The sequence below is a fragment of the Poecilia mexicana genome, unplaced genomic scaffold (assembly GCF_051168715.1).
Source record: "Poecilia mexicana isolate PSO_F unplaced genomic scaffold, ASM5116871v1 scaffold_6, whole genome shotgun sequence".
NCBI lineage: Eukaryota > Metazoa > Chordata > Actinopteri > Cyprinodontiformes > Poeciliidae > Poecilia > Poecilia mexicana.
In genome coordinates, this window is record NW_028263375.1 from 18,650,835 (window position 1) to 18,672,557 (window position 21,723).

Sequence of the window (21,723 nt, forward strand, 5' to 3'; positions counted from 1 at the left end):
ACATTCTTGGACAGACAGGATACCTGTGGGAGTCATATAGGAACCCAGAGACGAAACCCAACTGGGTTCAGAGAAAGCATAAATAACCTTTCTGTGATCACAGAGGTTCAGACAGAAAGTTTGACCAGGTCCGTATTGGGATACCCAGAAATCTAGGTCAAAGCATCTCTATGACTGCTGGTTTTGTTTGCATCAAACGTATCCAAGGATGGTGATCCAATGACGGGGGGCATGGCTTTTGGCTCTTTCAGCAATATAAAGATTCCTGACAAAAGGTAAAAAATAAAATAAAAAAAATAAAGTTTCAGGACCAGACCGGTTTGAGAGTTAAAAAAAAAAACCCCAACAAGGTCATATGCTGGATGTGCTAAACAAACACATCCAATCAATGCGTGACATTAGGACAGCTTTCAGCTAAGATTAAGCTACTCACTACTTGAGTTTTTCAGATGTATTGTTTAAACTAGAACACCTGTGAATTTATTTGAAAATATATGAATCATGTGAGGTGTGGACCACTGTAAGAATAACTGTGTTGCTATAGCTAAATCTGGATGCTAAATAAACTAGACATGACTTAAACAGGTTTGCTGTTAACATCATGGTAACAGATTCTACAGCACACCCTCAGAGTTCTAATTAGTCTATTACCTGGTTAGGGCTGTTTTGGGAACAAGAAGAGAATCAGCACAAGTATTGGGCAGGTCATCTTACTGTTATGCCTGATTAGGATTGCAAAATGTGATAACATAGTGAAGCAAAGTGGGTCAAGAACATTTAAATACAGTTAAAACAAAGAGTTTGTCACATGTACAATCTGCAAAAATTGTTCTTAAATGCACACACCATAGTTTTTAATATAAACTTAAAACCTAAAGAAAGATCATTTTAAGTGCATATTCCCTTATCAGTAAATCTTAAAGGAAGCTATGCCGTTGACCTTAAAATAGGTCATCTTTGTTATTGTGTTTTATTTTATTGCTCCACCTCAACTGGAGACAACATTTATACAATATTACTCTTGTAAGAGTCTTGAAAAAGATAATCTTAGTTGTAAGTAAAATTTGTCGTAGGCTTTTTAATAGGAAATTTTGTTCTGGTAGCAGCATTTTATTGCTATCTCTAGCTATATCTGACTGTTATGTTGCAACCTTAACGGCAGCGCTGAATTACTTACCTTAGATTTTTTTTTCTTTAAAAAGCAAAATCATTCATGGCTGCTGCATTGCAAAACTGATCTAAAAAGAAAAACACATTTTCTTGTTTTTCAAAGCCACGTGGGACCAATCATTCTTTGTACATCTAGTCATTTGCATAATTGTGGGTCTGTTCACTTCCTGGCTGTCCAGGGTTATAAAAGACAGGAGGTTGTCCTCAAGGTAGTCGGGTTGAAAGTTGATTGCAAAGAGAGGCCCTTTCTCATTCTTTTGTTCTTTTTTGAAGGCTTTTCGAAGAGAAATCTAAATTTATCATGTTATTCAATGAGGAAATGATAAGGAAAATGCTCCCTAGGGTAAGTTCTTTTTCAGTTTAACTAATAGCCATGAGCAATTTTTTTTTTCAGTTTTAAAACCATTGTCATAGCTTTGCTCTGTTGTATCTATTTTAAAGGCATATCTGCGAAAACATGTGGCTCATCAAATTTACGTCTCCATGTCTTACTTCAAAAACCTCATGCCTGTGATGGATGAGTATGGTATGCAACAAAATAGCGACTCAAATTTTTTTGTCAGTCTTAACACTATGAATCTATACAACAGAAGATATTATAATTTCATCTGATATTACGTTGATCTGATATTTGGTTTACTTTGTACAGTGTACAAAGACGGAACCACAAAAAGCTTGATGAGCCTTACGGGAACCATTCCTGTGGTGATTTCAGGTAACTCAGTTTGTACTTTGAACCATGTGAAACAGATAACCTTATTATTGTTGCTTGACCAACAGTGAAAGACCATAAAGAAGTGCACTTTTCTGTTGCCTGAGTTATATTTATAACATTTCCTCTGTTTTTATGTAAGGCAAGACCTACAACATCCCCATATGTGTTTGGTTTGAGCCAAACTACCCCAATTCTCCACCAATGTGTTATGTGAAGCCCACACGTGAAATGATTATTGTCAAAGGAAAGTACATATCCAGTGATGGCGAGGTCACAATACCTTACTTGAAAGATTGGAAGAAGGTAAAAAAAAAAAAAAAGTTATTTTTAATTGACTAAACTATGACTTCAGTTAAGCAAATCTATATGTTATTGTTTCTGGGTAGTGAAATTCACACTTCACCAAGATGTTTTTCTTTCCTCTGCCAGGGTCAATGTGACTTATTTAGCCTACTGCAGGTAATGGCTATCTTGTTTGGAGAGGTTCCTCCATTAGCAATGCGTCCCAATCCAGAACCTGAGCAAGCCTCATGTAAGTAACACTCCAACAGGTTTCAAACCAATAGCTTTGAGTTAAATACCAGCTGTCTTTCCGATTCTGGCACTGGCCAACAATGATCTTTCCTCTTTGAAATCATAACTGTGTGTTTGACATGTTATTTACTGTAAGCTGTTGTTTTATTTAGGTTGGCTGCAGTTCCACAAAGAAGCAGATGGGAGATATTGCATGTCTTTACCCAGAGGAGATGGCCAACCTTTCCAGCATGAAAATGAAACCAATTGTTAGTGTTTTTGTGTATATTTTTACAATTTGTCTAAAAAAAAAAAAACATGGTGTTTTACTCTATGAAAAGATAGGCTTAAAATCCATAAACCGCCCACTAACTGAAAATCAAAACCAAAACAGCACAATGTACATTGTTGTCTGCTAAAAGTTTACATATAAACATTAGGACAGTCTTTAGCTAGGTCTTGTGGAAATGACTTGCCTGTCAGTCTTCTAGTTTCTTCTATCCACCATTTTCACGCTGCCTTGAATTACTTTACAACCAGCCTATAAAAAACCTTGTTTGCACTGACTGGTGATTTTACATGGACCTTTGAACAGAGAAGTCATATACAACCAGATACAGCTCACGCATGTAAATATTCTTATTTTAATTGCAAATATGTTTTGAGAGAATAAAACAATAGAACTGTTCAAGCTGATAAGTTTTTTTTTTTTCATCTTTTATATTGAAGTTACTTTGCTTGAAATGTTTGCAACTTTTAACCACAACTTTTTAAAGACATAATAAGGATTATTTCTTTTCTTGGTGTAAATAAAATACTTTTACAAAGAAATCACTGTTGTTACATGTGTGTCAGATAATATGGGACATAGTTCAATGAAGAATTGTTACTTGAGACAAAATGTTAAAAACAGGAAGCTTATTAAAAAAACAGTCAGAGAGAATTTATGGAACAGTTTGATTTTCCATTATTTCAGAGATGGAATAATGGAAAACAATAACGACATTTATTGTGAAAATGCCTGATAAAACTCTGGTTCTGATTTAACAACGTGAAATACAAATACTTCATTTACTGGTCTTTTAATTTTTGATCAGGTTTGTATGTCAACAACAACAAATCTAGAGGAGAAATATCTAAAAAAAAAAGGTTGTGTTAGCTTGGCTGCCTAACTTGAAAAAACTTTAAATGGAAAAGAGGATAAACATTGCCAAGTTAAAATATGGGTTCTACCAAGGAAGTTGGAATGAATAAATAATCAGAGGTGCTTTGGTTTAAGGGTGTGTACCCTCAACTCAGTTATCACAGTTTTCTTTTAGTTCCCAAGACTGAACTAATTATTTTTCACTGAATTCATGAAATGAAATCAGACTTGTAAAGAGCTTTTTGGGACCTTCAAAGACACTTTACAATGAAATCTGTTATTTCCATTCACTCACACATTCATACGCTAATGATGGCAAGCTACTGGATTAGGATACATCATATTAAAAGTGGAAGACATTCTGAAATGATCACCATTTTCACAGGGATTTAGACTACACTCATTTAATAATTCTTAAAACTATTCATTTTAATGAGTATGGAGAAAAACTAGGTATGCCATTTCTTATTGTTTGTGCTCTTTTTTTATAACATGCACATTTTTATTTTTGTTATTTTTATTTCTACAAATATTTTCTTTGTGATACATTTTACCACTTATAACCCTATATTTTGGCCAGCATGTTACTTGGATTTTGAAATTCAGACTTGTTTTTGGTTTTGCTGATCACTTATTTACAGTCAACTAAATTTCATTTCATTTTATGAATGAAAATCATTTTTATTTTATTTCATTTTCCTTTAATTCTAGCAACTTAATAGGTATTTTTACACAGTCAAAATTTAGAGTGAAAAATTTGTATTGAAGTTAACCTTTTTTTTGTATTGAAGTTAACCTACGGCAAGCTAATTACGGAAAAAAGACGTCACCATTAACGACAACACCTTACGTCACAGACCGGAAATAGTTGAGAAGACACCCGGACATTTCTTTTGTACACCGTCGGAATCTAGTTTTGTATAATTTTCTAGAACTCCCAATTTGCAGTTTCAGCTTTTCATACTGGTTATTAAGTGGACTATTATTAAAGCTGTAACTCAGAGATATTGCTTAAACTGACCTGGAATATTTTTAAGGAAACGCGAGGGCTGTCTGTAGTCGTCTCTGGGCTAGGCTACTATTAGCCTAGCATTTAACTCTTGCTAGCTAATAACTTCAGTTTATGTTGCTTGTCAGAGCAGCTTGGATAAAATATCAACTGTTCAGACTCCAATTATTATTAAGAGCGATTTAAATACACGTCAAGAAATATGGCGGTTGTCAACGAAAGCGCTCTGAAGAAAATGCTGAAGGTAGGCTTTGCCCTCAACGGCTATGGGTTACGTTAGCTAGATATGACCATGACCTAATGTAAATAGGCTAATATTCCGCGGAATTACGGTCCAGGAAACACCTTTTTTTTGTTACAATGTAAGGTTTTACTTTACAGGTACAATGATGTGATCCATTTTGTCGAGATATCTCACGCTAATGCGAGTTGTACTTCTAAAAATATATTTAGCCGCACGTTATACGTCAACTGCAATTTTCAGATTGTGACATGATCATATTCTTTATTTATTAACGTCCCACCTTACAGAATGAACTTTGGTACCTTTAATAATAAAAATAAAAATATGTCTCTAAGTAATGCTTGAGGAAAATCTACAATGTTGAACTAATCCAACATAGTTTGCTTGATGTTTCATAGCTTTGATATAGGTGCTAATAACTTTAAGGCAGTGTATTGTTTTGCCATCACAAAATGAACAAATAATCTCGCATTTTGATCATTGCATAAATGTTTCAACTTCGTCATGAGTGTCATCTACTTTTATGTAGAGGTAAAAATATAATCACAATTTTAAATTGGTATGTATAAATCTTAATCTACAGTTTCGCTGTAGTTTTCACAGTGAGTTGTATCTCATACGCTATTGAACAAAATTAAAGATAACCAGATATTGTCTTTTATCAGCCATCAGCAAAGCAACACGATAATTCTTCGACTCAATTTTGTCAATGGGCAGAAATTTTAACTGAACTAAGCCGTACTCGTATTCTTCACGTTCATTTCACCGCCTTTCTTTTTGTTGTTCAGCAATATAAATACAGAGATCTGACTGTTCGGGAGATTACCAACGTCATCTCCCAATACAAGGACCTGAAGCCGGTTATGGATGCTTATGGTACATTAACTTATACCTACTTCTCTATTTTTATCAGCTTGGTCGATTTTTACCCTGCATGCTCATATGAGGATTTGCATCTTCTTGTGTTCTAGTGTTTAATGACGGTTCATCGAGAGACCTAATGAGCTTGACTGGGACTGTCCCTGTGAGTTATAGAGGTAAAATAATTTTTCCTTGCTTGATGATGATGATAAAAAAAAACTGCAAAAGAATATGCAGCATAATTGTACATTAAGTTTACACAACATTCCACCTGCAATTAATAAACAGCACAAAGTCGCTGGTTGTAGGCGAGAGGACAATATCCACGAACTAACCCCTTTAATTTAATGGTACACTTTGTTTTACTTTTCTCTAGGCAATGTCTACAACATCCCAGTGTGTTTGTGGCTGCTGGACACATATCCATATAACCCTCCTATATGTTTTGTAAAACCAACTAGTACCATGATGATTAAGACGGGCAAGCACATTGATGCCAATGGCAAAATTTACCTCCCTTATCTACATGAGTGGAAACATGTAAGTATGGTGTTAACGGTCAATATAATAAAACAATTACAATTATATTTTTTAGATATCTGTAGTTCTGGTTCCGTTTGTACCTGACCTGAAGAGGCGTGTGTGAAAGCTTTGAGAATATTTAGGGCTGAATGCTCAAACCTCATAACATATTAGTAGCTAGTAGGGCTGGGTGATGTGACTTAAAAGTGAAATCTACTACATTTTTACACCAAATCTGATTTCCAGTTTTAATTGATTGAAAATATTTTCAATAATTTATGTCAATAGTCTCCTCTGGGAGTTGGCCTGAATTCAAAGTCAAAATAATGAATTGCATTTATTACAAACATTACAAGACGTAACACATGTTTGCAAAACAATATGGTAGGCCCTGGATGGACCGATATCACTGCACATGCTCTCCTGCCACACCGGAGACTGAAATTACAAGCACCACTTCAGCCAAAGTTTGAAATCAGGAATTTCAAACTTGGCAGCCAGGCCCTGCAGTGCAAAGAGCCCTGTTGTGAACCACTTAATTGTAGTATTTTAGGGTTTTCTCCACCACATCCAGATTAGAAAGAAAACTAAAACAAAATTCTAACTTGTTTTTGTCCTAGTTCATAAAACTAATCTCTGTGTGCTTTACAGCCTCAGTCAGACCTGTATGGCCTGATTCAGGTGATGATTGTCGTGTTTGGAGAGGAGCCGCCTGTGTTTTCCCGTCCCACCACACAACCCCCCTTCCCAAGCTTTCAAGCAGCTGGACCCCCGAACTGTAAGTGAACTAAAGTTTCATCGTAGTAACTATCAGTATAACTAAAAGTTTTTTTTTATATTTTTGCCACATCAATTATGTCAGTGACAATATGATTTATTTTAGACACATTTTGTTATAGGAAGGATTACTTTTTGGGACCACATAGTAAATATTCTTTATGGTAACAAAGATGAAATAATACGTGATTTTTAGAGGATATATGCTATTAAATACATCACTTATTTATTTAAGTCTGGTTTAAGAAAGTTGTAATAATATTGTTCAAATACTATTCAAAGTCCAAAACGTACAAAGTCTTATAATTTACAGCTGGTAAAAGGTTATTTTTAGCAGTCCTTCTAATTAAGTTGGCTTTGCATCAAAATTTCTAGTCATCTTTTGTCTTTCTCTTTCCTGCCATCATATTTCATGCAATGCATTTATTACCTTGAGCACCAGGGGGTGCTCGCATACCATGGTAGCTCTTCAGGACTTAAGCTAAATCTTCCCTGGAGTTACAGTTTTTTCATCCTCAAAAATATATTTTTTAATTACTCTGAAATACCTTTTGTCTTCCTCAGCTTCATATATGCCTGGAATGCCTGCAGTCTCACCCTATGGGCAAAACCCCAATCCAGGGTAAGATGTTTCTACATTGTCAAAGCCTGCATAATGTGTTTTCTGACAACTAAGTGCCATGGTGTTTACTTTGTGTTGTTTTTATTCATCGGATTGTCAGACAGGTGTTTTTATTATTGGTTACGTTTGTGCCTTATATATAAATATCCACAACAAAGTGTAAAAACTTAAGTAAATGTAAAATGTGAAGTCAGTAGAAATTAGAATTTTCTCTTTTTTTGTTTGTTTATTATTTATCTCATATTATACTGTAATGACATAGTCACAGTTTTAACAATTTGGTAAAAACTTGAAAAAAGGTAGGGTTTTTAAAAAAAAAAGAAAAAAGAAAGTTACATACTGCTGCTTTAAGGCTAATCTTTGCATTCCTATCAAGTATCTCTAAATACTGGCTTGAATTTTAACTTGTAACCAATACATACCTCTAGATAAATACTCACATGAAGACCTAATAAGACCAGGGTTCAAGTTTACACAGGGACAGTAGAGCTCATCTTGGGTAAACTTGGTCCAGAATCTCCCTGGTTACCCAGTTCTGAAGGAGCAGGACGCTGGTACTAGTGACCCAGTGATCTGGTTTAACTAGGTCAAGGGTTCTTATGGTTACCAAGTTCTGGATCAAGAAAGTTCAGTCCAAGTGTACCAAGGGTTAATGGGTTAATTATTTTGTTAACTTAGTCTATGCTCACCCAAATTACTCATGGAGATTTTGATCCAAGTTGATCCTTTTCAGTTGACTTGGTAACCTAGATCAAAAGTTACTCTGGATCTCTGGTTCTGGAATGAGGGAGTTTGGAGCACTGTCAGCTGATTAGTCATTATGTTAAACAGAAATGACCTTATTTTTATCTTAAAAGGACACAGTAGAGCATTATTATGGCAAAACAGTTTAAAATAAAACATGTGAGCAAAAGAATAAAATAAAATGAGCTAGAGTTTGCTTCTTGTGTTTTTATCTTTAAAGTTTTGTTTTTAAATAGAAAAATATAAAGAACTGTCATTTTAATAACGCAACTCTTTTCAGAGGTTACCCAGCTTACCAGTACCCTCCTGGGAACTCTTATCCAGCCACAGCTGGACCTGGACACTATCCAACTCAGACTCCAGTCTCCACAGTGGGTATGTATTAGATGTAGCCTTTTTATGCTTCAGGTAAATCTATTCTTATACGTGCATCTATGATAGCTTGAACAGAGTTTTTCCAAAATTTGTGCTAATATTGGGGGAAATATGCAGATTCACAAACCGTAATCATCTGCACTTCATCTGGTTCTTAATTTACTTTAAAACACAGCATCTCAAGTCATGGAATATCTTAATTTTATCCATAAAGTTCTTTAAATCTCCATGTTCCTCATCCAACCCTAAATGAGGACCCTTGACCTTTTTACTTACACTCTCTCACCCTCCTGGTGACTTCAGTGGTATGCCGAGTGGCTTCTGAAAGGCCACAGCTGTAACTGGAGTGGAGCGTATTAAAGGCCAAAGTGCTGGATGGTCTCTCCCTGCCCCCCAACAGACTGTCTCAACACACACAGAATATCTTAAACAAAGACTGTTCTACAGTGGTGAATTCTGCTCCTTCAGCAGCATGCAGGAAGAACTTTAGGCAACTCCTTTAGTGATGGAAGGAGCTGGTTTTGCCTGCCATAAAAGTCAACAGACATTAATGATGCTGACTTCAGACCTAAGTATCTCTTGGCTGTAGAGAAATCTGTTACATCTACAACAGATTTGTTTACTTCTAAACTAGTCTGTCCAAGTAATGTTAATATAATAATGGAAAAGATAAAAAATATATAAATATTATACTCATAATGGTGTTAAATATACATTCTTTCAGTCTTATTAAAACACTACAATAACTACCAATTTCAAAGTGGAGAGGTCCAAGTTTAACATGCTGGTATGGTGCAGTTATGTTTTACCACACTGTATCACAGAGTATTTTCAATCCGTGTTTCCTAAGGGCCAACCAGGGACGGCACCATTGGCGAAGACACCATTCGCGCGTCTCTGATTTCAGCCGTAAGTGACAAACTTCGCTGGAGAATGAAAGAAGAAATGGACAGAGCTCAAGCAGAGCTGGATGCCCTGAAGCGAACAGAGGAAGATCTAAAGAAAGGGCATCAGAAGCTGGAGGAGATGATCTCCAGACTTGACCAGGAAGTGGTAAGATACTTTGTCTGTTGTACTTCTTCTCTTTTATTCCTCCTTTAAGGTTTTATTGTCCTCCAATTTTGTTGCTTCCAACAGACTGATGTTGACAGGAACATTGAGCTGCTGAAGAAGAAGGATGAGGAATTAACCGAAGCCTTGGAGAAAATGGAGAACCAATCAGAGAACAATGATATAGATGATGTCATTGTGCCCACAGCTCCTCTGTACAAGCAGATTCTGAATCTGTATGCAGAAGAAAATGCAATTGAAGATACAATCTTCTACCTGGGAGAGGCCCTGCGCAGAGGTGTCATAGATCTGGAGGTTTTCCTCAAGGTAGCTCAGTGAAGAGCATCCCTGGTATCTGCTGACCTTTGTTCTCTGTAGTGGTTTCCACATTCACTCTTGTTTTCTTCTCTTGCAGCATGTACGCCTTCTGTCCAGGAAACAGTTCCAGCTTCGAGCTCTAATGCAGAAAGCTCGTAAGACTGCTGGCCTAAGTGACCTGTACTGACCCACAATGACCGCTCGGAAACATCCGTATATTCACACTCCTACTCTTCTTCCTGCTGTTTATTTCCTTTCTACAGTCTTCTTGTATACCAACCAGCTGCCTCTTTTTAACAAAAAAACGAGAAAAAGCATTTATGAAGAATTCTGTAATGTCTGACTGTGGCCTCTTTTATATTTGGCACCATGGTAGGTCACAAACACAATCCAGATGATCAGCAATTACTTTGATTTCATAAAAAAAAAAAAAAAAATGGTATCTTTGTGAATTTCATTGTGTGGTTGATTAAGGAAGCTGCTTGACACACATGGTGTAATATGAGTTAAAGCCTGTGTGTACAGCGCATGCAGCTTCCTTGACAGCAATGTTGATGCTGCAGTTGACATTGGTTTCCACTAAGGCTGGTGATTTGCATACAGCATCCTGCACTCCATCCATTAATAAATTTGGTCAACTGGATATTTTGTCTGGTTAGCATCAGTAATATTGGGGGAAAAAACTGCTTGAACAGGTTTTAGAGTTCTGTTCCTTTCCCCACATGAATATTTATGTTCTAAACCAGAAACATCCACAGAGGATCCCCTAAATGACATGGGCCTGGCCTCAGGTTTTATGCTATGGAAGTTGTGGGTTATATTTTGTAATCTTGGAATTATAGAGATCATTTTTTACACAGTGAAGATCGTAACCTACATGGACTTTCTGTCACATATGGGTCAGTTACTGAGCTTCAGTTTTTGCTTCACTCTCTGATCCTCTACATTTTCCCCTTCTGATAGTCCAAAGGTTTTAGATTGTGTCTCACAAACCCAGGCTTACACATCAGTTTGAGTGCATTGAAAAGTCATTTAAGTTAAGTAGTTGTTTCACCTTGTACAGCCTCGGCATTTGTAATATTAAGGTATTACTTCTCTTTATGTTTGCTTTTTGGTTGCTATCCACTTATGCTCAGACCTGCTGAGAGCATTTGGTTTTCACTAAAATGTTGTGAATAACATTGAGGGCTAAAGGGTACAAAAAGAACTATTAAACTAATCAATATATTAAGTTATGTAAAGTTTTGTCTTTTAAATTAGCCTTTTACTAAATGCACTTTGAATTGTATCATAGAATCTTATTTTTCTTGTTTTCAATTCAACCATAGACCACCTGTTCTTTTATATTTGTAGATTTATGTAAAGCATTAAAAATTAAAGTTGATTGAATGAATTGTCTGAATTTATTATGCAGTAACGTTTATAAACTAAAACTTTTGGAAGTCGGTTCTTATTCATAGATAAAAGAAGAAACGTGAAAAGTACTGGAAAGCGGTAGTTATGGAAGACATAGGTCTTCCTTTAAACATCCACAAAACCATTTTACACAAACAAGGTCCAGTGCTTTGAGTTTGCTAGTTGGGTCTGGTTTGGCACCACTGATTTTGTGACTTAGAAACATGAACAGACAAAAGGGACCTGATCCCATTTGTCAGCATCCTTTGACATTTAAATATGCCACATAGTGATGCTTTACCAGCTGGAAATAAATAAAAGACAGACATCTGTTAATATTCTGGCAGGTTTACTTGATGTTGCAGCAAATAAAAATATCCAGCTGCCATGACTGAAACAGTTTCTCTTTAAGTGATACAGTATATCTGAACGCAGCAGCATTTAATGTATTTTCTGCATTACAGCCTTGGATAATAATATAGTCTATATTTGGAGTTAAATATAAAATCTCTGGGCATTTCTGTGGGCAAACAATCTCAGAACTGTAGATTTTTTTTTCACCTCATCTAAAGGTAAATATGCTGGCTGACTAGTCTCCACTGGCTCTCTGGGTAAATTAGCTCTGTTCCACCAGTAATCTCACCTACATGTCAGTGCACTTGTGGTTAGGTTTGCTTCAGTGGACTGCATATTTTTTTTAAATAATAAAGGTTCTTTGGTATCACAGGATTTTGGCCCTGTGATAAACAATATGTGGCAGTGTTGTCATGACGATAAGTTGGTAATGGTCACTCCTTATAGAGAATGGAATGTCTCTGTTACGCTTACAAAACAGAGATTACCAAGTGGAAAAATTTGACTAGTTACAACCACAGAATTAACAAATACAGTGCACAGAGAACGCAGCAAAAAACACCAACCGACAGTACACAAATTACATCCAACTAAAATGCAACGGTCTGAAGTTCTTGTAGTAGAGAGTAGTAAACAGATATCCACTCTACTCAAAACAGATTGACCTTAAATACAGGGGGTAAACGTTTCTTGGCCACAGATGGACGAGGACAGGTGGGGGGGGGCAGGGGTTGGAAAAGCAAAATGACAGTGTGCGAGCATATAAGTGTTACACCCATCTTTGAATGACTTAGCTATAGACACTTTGACTTTTATTATATTCAGAAGTCTTGTTGCTCTGGGAAAGAAACGAGGGGTAAATTAGGAGGGGGATCAACCGCAGAGTTTGCTGGGATTTTTCAGGAGTGTTTAAGGTTTTAAAGGAGAGCTCTTCACAGAGTGAGCTCCTTCTGCACGCCCCACAGGGTCTCGGCGCTCTTCACCAGCTGCGTCTCCTCCTCGGGTTTCAGCGTCATGTGAATGACATCGGTCAGGCCACTGTTGCCCAGAACACATGGGATGCTCAGGAAAACCTCATCCTTCACACCATGCATTCCCTATCCAAGGGAAAGTAGAAGGAAATCGGCCGTTAGAACAACTCCATTTTACAGACAATGGAAATGCACTTCTTGGTTTTATTCGTACCTGGACAAGTGTGGACACGGGGTGAACTTTGTGCAGGTTCTTCATAATGCTCTCCACTAAATCAGCCACAGACATGCCAATAGCCCAGGAGGTGTAGCCCTTCAGCTTGATGACCTCATAGGCCCTGCAATGTTCAGAGAAGAAGATCATTATGACAACAACTTCAAACATCCTGAACTGATCAAGATTCAGGCACTCTTATCTTCCACCTTCTTCTCATGGAAAATAAATCCCTGCATTATCACAGAAACCCAGTTTTAAAAATACAGGAATTATTAATACCACATACTGGCTGGTCTTTCCCAATTGGTACCTCTTGTTGAGACAGACATTGGGAAAATTTACCCTTCTTTGTTCAAGACTTGAGTCTTTCAATACATCTGATACCTTGACATTTATGCTAAGGTAACCTATTGTGTTCTACATGGCTACTCCAAGATAAGTCACATTCGGTGGCTGACAAAATAATGGCACAATGTCAAATAGAGCTATTGAGTAAACTTTTGCATCATGGAGCAGCCAGAAAAGTAGCACTGCAAAGTCATGAAACGCAATATAGATTGTTGGGCCTTCATAGTTTGGTTAAATTGATTTATTAGCTACTTTTAATTTAAAGGTTTAAGCTGGCACCAATCTTTACCATTACATTATGCAAAAACAATTTCAATCCAATGAATAACAGTCGGTGAGTAGGACTGCATCACACTTACCCATCAACCACCTTCTTATGCACGTCCTTCCAGTTCTCGCCGTCACCATCTGCACCCATATTTGGGTTGAGGTTTTGCAGAGAAACTCCAGCAATATTCACACCACTCCACACAGCCACTGTGGAAGCAACATTTAGATTGTTACATTCTGGCAGATATGTCCTAAAACACAGTAAAAATATATAAAGACAAAAGGGTCAATGCTCCTTAAACTGTCTCACAGTCCAACACTACAATTACAAGCTTGAACGCAACTTATTGTGGCTTTTTCAGAAAGGATAAACATTTTTTGTACAAATGTTGTACAAATGAAAACATTTGTTTTCATTTGTACACTTTACATCTTTGTTCACTTCCATCCCATTTCTGATATCCCAATTAAATCCAATGCCGTTGCCTTCACAAGACACCTAATTAGTAATCAGGTCTAATTTAAGATTGGTGTAACTACAGCTGTTCTTCAAAGTACTCGTGACTTTCATGGACTGAGTTGATGAGAAAATGGATGAAGCTAAATGCAGAAGAATTCTTGAAGAAAGGCCCAGTCAAAGTACAGACCTAAATGCAATTGACTAACAAGACTTGAAAAATTGCACAGACACTCTTCAGTCAATATGACTGATCTTGAGCTATATTCTTGAAAAAGGCCTGGCAAAATTTCAGTCTTAACCTGAAAATCTGGTAGAGATACTCCAAAATACTTGAAGCTGTAATGCACAGTTCAAATTTGCATTTCTCCTAAACTGTGAAAACCATGCGTCCCTTTCCTTCCACTTTATAATTATGTGCACTGGTTTTGTTTTCTACAACATAAGATCCTATCACACTGGTTGTTGACGTCATAAAGCTGTTAAAATGTAAAATTGTTCAATAGGCGCTGTTAGTGTGTATGTCAATGTCTGACCTCAAGATAGATGTGTAAAAAAAACAAAAAAAAAACTAGGTGACTTAGAAGATGATTTATTTTTAGAAAGACTTGCATACCACTCGAGTCTCCATGCTCTCCGATGATCCAGCCGTGGCAGCTTGCAGGGTGGAGGTGGAACTTCTCTCCCATGAGGTGGCGGAAACGGGCGCTGTCCAGGTTGGTGCCAGAGCCAATGACGCGGTGACGTGGGAAACCACTCAGCTTCCATGCCACGTAGGTCAGGATGTCGACTGAAAAAGTACAAAATGCATGATAAGCACATAAGCCAGTATTTCCCCCCCTCCAGAGAGGATACACCTAATCTCATGATTATCTGACTAACCTGGGTTTGAGACCACCAGCAGGATGCAGTTGGGGCTGTATTTCACAATGTTGGGGATGATGAATTTGAAAATGTTAACGTTGCGCTGCACCAGATTAAGGCGGCTCTCGCCCTCCTGCTGGCGGGCCCCGGCAGTCACCACCACCACCTTGGAGTTGGCGGTCACGCTGTAGTCTGACAAAATGACAGAACGGGCATGATGTGGTTTGTTAAGAGCTCTCCTGACAGACTTAATGTTAATGTCTCACACCTTTGTCGGCCACAATCTTGTGTGTCTTGAGGAAGAGGGCGCCGTGCTGCAGGTCCATGGCTTCACCCTTCAACTTGTCCTCCATCACGTCAACCAGGGCCAGCTCATCACACAGATCCTGAGTTTACACATGTGGGTCAAACTTTTGTTCTGTCACAGCTTGCAAAAAGAGCTTGCTCAAATTGACCAATTCGTGACAGCCAGTATCATTGTTAGTGTGTTGTTCATAAACTTCAGATGTTTTTCCACATCTAGCTACGCTACAGTCACGATCCTCACTGAAACCTAATTTTAGCTTTCCTCTTGTCACTCTACCAGCTTCAAAGACCATGCAATCAATATTTCTCCTGTCGTCCATTTCCACTACATAAGCTGTGGATGTCTGCAGGGTTGTGTACAAAATACACATGTATTTAGTATTATCAAGACAAAGGGGACTAAATAAAAATGCACACCACACTTTTCAGATTTTCAAATTACATTGAAATGGAGGACAGGCTTTTTCTGTCATCCACCATCTCCTCGCTGTGTGCTCTGTTGTAAGAGAATACTGATGAAATGAAATACCTCTGCAGCTGCAAATGCCACAAAATGTTGTACCACACCAGTTCTAGTTTACAGCCTGCACCAATTTATGACAGCATTTTCTTTACAGTGCAAGCTGCCATTTTCTTGGTTTGTTTCTAACTCTCTGTGTTTGCAAAACTCCTATAAAACTTGATCTGGAGCCGCTCATACACACCTTGAGCAGTATGCTGATGGCGGATGCCATGCCCACCATGCCGACTCCGACCACCGTCACCTTGTTCCTGCAGCCAATTGGCTCCTCCTTCATCACATGGCTGATGAGCTTTTCCTGAGTGGACATCTGTGGAAATAAATTACACATAGGGAAGGAAGTTGGCAGATGAAAAGCAGCCAAACCACTAGTGTTAGAGTCTGGTGGAGTTACACCACAGAATACGTGACTTATTTCACATCCCCTCCCCAGCAGGCTGAGTGAAACCAGGATTTCATTATTAGGTCATCACAACTGCCATTTCTGTAACCACAAACCCCCTCGTGTCTCATCCCCACACCATGATGCAGATGGGGCTCTTCAGAGCCTCTGTTCTCCTCAGTGATAGCCAATGCCCAGGGAACCTACTGCAGCAGGGACCATCCCCTCCCCACGTCACACACGGCCTCTTGCTTCCTGGTTGGGCAGGCATGGCTGAGCGTTGCCACTGGCAGACGTTTACGTCACCGTCGTGACAAGGCTGGTTTTCCGCTGTAGCATGAAGGCAAGCGCGTAGTGGGGGCTCCTGACAGGCTCCCCTCCTGCTGAGGGTTTTTAGTTCTAGGTGTTGTGACTCTTCACATTACTGAACGCTGCAATAAGCATCATGGATGCATTTTAATTATTATTCTATCAGTGTTTCCTCAAATGAGAGGTCTTGCCCCTCAGGAGGAGACTCTTTGGGGGTTACAGGATTACTCTGCATGTGCTATACTGGGTGGAGGTCAGAATGGCTCGAATTTACCCTGCAGGGGGCAGCATTTAAATGAGAATTAGTTAGATGGTAAGAAAATTAGGAAAAAATGCCAAAAAAGAAAATAAAAGAAAAAAAGATAGTCAATGTATGTTTTATGTACATTTCATTAAGTCCTTTTAAGTATGGTGATCTTGATGGATATTTAGCATCACACCTGCAGACATGTCTCCCTCATCAAGCTGCTTGATGATTAGTACATGTTGAGCTCTTCAGGTTTTCGTACAAACCGAAGCAACCGTGAAGGTCCGTCTTCGTTGTAATGGAGAAAATTCACATCCAGGAGCAATTTTAGTCAAGCTTTTCTTTTTAGAAGAATCAGTCTAATATGACCAAGAATCATGCCAGGATGCTATAGTCACCTCTATATGAACACAGAGGGTGTACCCACTGCGTAAATCACAACAACCAGCTGAAGCCATCAAGACATGACAAAACCACTATATCGTCTTATAGTGGTTTAATTTGTAGGAGAAGCACCGGGAAATAGTGGAGCTGCGGCATCAGCAGAGTGACGCCCAAACCTTCCGATCATCAGGTTGTTAAAAAAAAAAAATTGCAACAAATGATACCCAAAGAGGCAGTGAATAATAAACAGTATGTTTCTCTGAATCGTTTGTCAATTTTAAATCGCCTTACCTTTACGGTTTAAGTTAATCAGGTGAGAACACGAGGTGGAATGTCACGGCTCCTTCTCTCTTTCCGCACAAGTGCAGCTGCTCTTACGGGAAGGCTGTGAGTATTTAAAGGCAGCCACCGTTTGGGGGCGGTGGCAGGCGCGCTGATGATGATGATTAAGAGGACGTCGGGTAGGATGATGATGCTGCGGCCGTCTGGCGTGTGGAGAGTCACGTTTGCTGCAGGATGCGCCACAGATCGGGGCAACTATGGAAAGATGGTCGTTTTGGAAAAAAAGGAAAGAAAAAAAAAACATTTGCAATTATATCATGATTTGATTCATGAAAAGACTAAAATTGAAAAGAAAAAAAGCAAATTACACCTTTCTCACGTAGCCTATGTATTTGGCGGAAACACTGAGCTGGTGAACATGACGTGAATTTCCTGCCACGAGTTTGTGACTCATTCCGCTTGGGTACGGGCACAATTTTGTAATATTTTGTGTATGTATTTTAGCTATGCAGAAAAAAAAAAACCTCTTATAACGTCTTTAAATTGCATGTGAATTAACATTTATTCAAAGTTGATATGAAGCCAATTTAAGCATGTTTAGATTGTTTTTCTTGTAATAAGAGCATTTTTGCGCCATCTTGTGTCCATTCGAAATTAATGCAAGACCATGTTTAATTTTTTTTGTAGCCAAGAAGAGCTTTATTCAACCTCTTCAGTATACATTCAACTTTACGTCTCAAAAGAAAGTCAGCCCGAGTAATACCACATTTGATTTTGTAATTTGTAATTACAAAATCATTGTAATATATATTATATATAATTGTAATATATATATATATATGAGAGAGAGAGAGAGAGAGAGAGAGAGAGAGAGAGAGAGAGAGTGAGTAAGAGGATTGTGATTTGTGATTTCACACAATTCAGCTCAACACTCAACAAAGATAAAATAAAATAAAAAAAATAAATAAATAAAAAAAATGTTGCCTGACCACAATAGACTGTTCCAAATTTCACATATTTTTAAAGTTGGGATTATAATACATGCAGTTGCGATTTTTAACAGCAAATTATAAAACATCCACCTTTGGATTCAACGATTTACCTCCTTCAATAAAACAAATGAACAGCATATCCAGAGGCTGTCTGGGCTGCGTTACATGTCATGAACGCTGGGACTTTGGTCTTGTGTTTTGCATTACTTCGTGATTTGTCAGCCTTTTCATATTCAGTTCAGGTTTAAGATTCCTTGCAGGGTTTTTGTTGTTGTTGTTTGTTTGTTTTTATAATACATAAATATGTTTTCTTCTGTTTGTTCTTTGTTAGCTCTTGGTTCATATTCTATGACATTCAAGTCTCTGAGTATTGTTTGCTTGTGTCAGCGTCTGTGTTCCAGATCTATCTCAAAGCTTCCCTCAGTGTCTCAGCTGCTTGCTCTCCCATCTGTGTGGCATTCCAGTAATCAATCTGTCCAGTCTAAGTACTACTTGGTTTTCCCATTCTGTTGGTTTTCTCCTTTAATGCCACAAACCTGTGTCCTTGTGGTTCTCTCATACTGTGTTAGTTTGGACTACTACAGAGTTCAGTTTTTGTAATTTTTTTAAAAGTAAACTATTTTGTTTTTTTCACCTGTTTGGCTCCTCCCTGCTGTGTTTTATTGTTTTATGGCACAATATATTTCTCGTACTGTAATTAGGGTTGTGTAATGTTGTTCCCTTTTATGTTTGTTGGGAATAGTTTTATGTATGTTAGTTATAAATTATGTTGATACTGTTTAAATTTTCTGAATATTTAATTTATTAATTGATTAGTCATGTCAAATAGGCTTGTACTGTATTGATTTGTATTATACTGCACAATATAGTATCCCCTTGTGTATTTGGTGTAATTTTTATGTATGTAACAAAAAAAACATTCTAGCTACATTATAATGTACTGTTCTGTTGTCTGGACTTATCGTAGGATTCCCAAAAGTTAGACTTTTTAAATTTATTCTTCTTAACAAAAAGTTTTATAGTATTTTGAATGTGACTTGAGATTCTTTTTCATTCTCTTCTAAAGATAACATACCAGACTTTAATTGGCAGGTCTTTGAAATTCGAAGACTATTAAAAAATACCCAGAGTTGCAGATTAAAGGCCACTTCAAAATGATTACATGAAAGTCTGGTTCTATGAAAGCAAAGCTGAAAAAGAAAAATTTAAACTGGTGCTCATTATTTAATATTAAAAAAGCATGTTCACTAGTAAATGTTATTTCTTGAAAATACAACACATCCTATGACGTTTCAATATATCAGTCTTTTTGTGATCTGTCTGTTTTTCTGTTTGCCCTGAAAGGTGAATATAGGATTTATCTATTAGTCATTTTTTGTATTAAAAACACCTAGATTAATTGGTGGAACCTGCTTCCTGTTATTAATCAATTAAATGACGGCACCAATTAATAGATTGGTCTTCACATATCTTCACATGGAAGAAATATGTCTTCACATATGTAAAGATATATGTGAAAACAAATATGTCTTCATATGTGAAGATATATTTCTGAAAGATAATTAAAAAAATGCTCAGTCCAAATGAAAAGTTAGTGGCTCATGTACTCATGATGTTAAGTTTTTTATCTGTTTCACTTTCAAACCAGTTTTTTACAGGTTTTGCCACATTTGCTTTCCCCATAACAAAAAAGCCGCCTTTTAGAAGTCCTTGTTTTTAGTCATCGTTACCCACTGTCCTCCAGCAGGGGGTGCTGTTATACAGGAAACTGTATGGCTTCCAGGAACCATGAAACATGAAGTCTCCAATATTGTGGAAATAGACAGTATAGGATAACGGCATCCTTTTTTCTTTTCTTTTTTTTTTTTTTTTTTTTTTTTTTTTACAATTCAAGATAAAATTACAAAAGTAGATTTTGTAATTGCCAAAATCATGTAGCAAACACATGGACTATACTTTATTTATTTATTTTTTTTAATGTGTTTACGGTTTCAATAAAATGGCTACTTACCCCCCTCAAGATGTATTTTACACATTAGGTAGTACTTTAGTACTCAGGAGAAATGTTCTGATTCTGCAGTGGAAAGTACATCTCCAGGGCATGCTCTTAGATTAAACCTCATCGGGTTCCTTTTCGGCAAGACCTAAAAGTCTCCTCTGCAATAAAGAAAGACTTAGGCGCTGTGGTGTGTCAGTATAAGGTGCAGCAGAAGATAGATGAAGTTTCATTAGACCTGTTTGGGATCAAACTCTGTGTCCTGCTGTTTAATGTTCTCATTTAGCCCACTGAGATTCACCCAAACAGCTTCTCGGTGTCCTTACTGTTGTCTGGCTTGCCTTTGTCTCCAGTTTGCTTCCAGTGTAGTCTCTGGAGCGTCTGCCAACACAATCACTGCGTACAGCCCAGTGGAATAAAGAAACATCAGTTTGCCATGTTAGCTCACCTTCTTACACCACAGGGGTCAGTTTCCAACATGTTGTTATTGCGCAGGGCATTGGGACCGAGGGGTTTCCTGCTTTGGGTGATACCTGTTTCAAGCCGCCATGGTAATAGAGAGCAATCTAATCACCTTGTTGCAGCCACCTCTTCCTCCCGCAGCCCGTGTTTAGAAATAGAACCGTGGCAGAGGAACAAGGCCTCATCAATCACCGAGGGATTCTCCTGGGATGAAAATCATGCTCGCAACTCTGACAGAACAACATCCAGCTCGCTGAACTGTCCTCATTTTCCTGCTCAAACAGAAACAACCTGAACATGAGCAACTTAGCTGGCATCGTGCCAGATTTCTGTCGCGTCTTATGCTCTGATCTGTGTTTTTCTTTTAGCGCTTAACAAACATTTTCCTTCTTCTCCTATCTTAAAAAAAACATATAAAAATCACTTGAAGATCATGGTTTTTTTTCCCTTTTCTCCTCTCTTTTTTTGGAACGTCGTTCCATGGACACCTTCTGTTGAAGACTGATAACATCCCTGATGGAGTTCCTTTATTAGCCACCCACAGGCAGATTAACCAGAGCAATAATACACCAATCAACAGCAATTACACACTGATAAGCCCAGGGAGATCTCTACAGGATCCTGCATTTGTATGATGATTGGAAGCATTTTAGTACAGCAAAAAAAAAAAATGATGTGATGTGTGTTTGTGTATGCGTTTACATGTGTCACACAAGTACATTCAATTAGGCCTACTTACGTTTGTGCCAAAGTCTTAATCTTCTCATAATGCAGGCTATCATGCTCTGAAGTGAGATGAGTTGAGATACTCTGAAGGAAAACTTTGAGTTGAGTGTAAACATGATTGCGACGGCTGTGAGCCAGATTAACAAAATCTGGTATAAGACCAATTTCCCGTCGTTA

The 21,723-nt window shown here is 37.7% G+C and overlaps 3 protein-coding genes across 3 annotated transcripts; 2 read left to right on the top strand and 1 right to left on the bottom strand.

Annotated features, from left to right (window-relative positions):
• Nucleotides 1-1,388: 1,388 nt before the first annotated feature.
• On the top strand, nt 1,389-3,087 carry LOC106917343 (tumor susceptibility gene 101 protein). The gene is made up of 6 exons (XM_014986222.2): nt 1,389-1,513; nt 1,612-1,696; nt 1,820-1,885; nt 2,025-2,188; nt 2,315-2,417; nt 2,572-3,087. The coding sequence occupies exons 1-6, from the start codon at nt 1,472-1,474 to the stop codon at nt 2,670-2,672; spliced, it is 561 nt and encodes a 186-aa protein (XP_014841708.2). The 5' UTR covers nt 1,389-1,471; the 3' UTR covers nt 2,673-3,087.
• Nucleotides 3,088-4,383: 1,296 nt separating this feature from the next.
• On the top strand, nt 4,384-11,457 carry tsg101a (tumor susceptibility 101a). The gene is made up of 10 exons (XM_014986219.2): nt 4,384-4,795; nt 5,584-5,671; nt 5,767-5,832; nt 6,033-6,196; nt 6,830-6,956; nt 7,520-7,577; nt 8,602-8,696; nt 9,547-9,749; nt 9,834-10,073; nt 10,162-11,457. The coding sequence occupies exons 1-10, from the start codon at nt 4,754-4,756 to the stop codon at nt 10,249-10,251; spliced, it is 1,173 nt and encodes a 390-aa protein (XP_014841705.1). The 5' UTR covers nt 4,384-4,753; the 3' UTR covers nt 10,252-11,457.
• A 334-nt stretch (nt 11,458-11,791) lies between these two features.
• On the bottom strand, nt 11,792-17,812 carry ldha (lactate dehydrogenase A4). The gene is made up of 8 exons (XM_014986220.2): nt 17,380-17,812; nt 15,951-16,076; nt 15,209-15,326; nt 14,959-15,132; nt 14,693-14,866; nt 13,709-13,826; nt 12,999-13,122; nt 11,792-12,910 (listed from the first exon to the last, which is right to left on the bottom strand). Exons 2-8 carry the CDS (start codon nt 16,074-16,076, stop codon nt 12,746-12,748), a joined length of 999 nt encoding a protein of 332 aa, XP_014841706.1. The 5' UTR covers nt 17,380-17,812; the 3' UTR covers nt 11,792-12,745.
• Nucleotides 17,813-21,723: the final 3,911 nt, after the last annotated feature.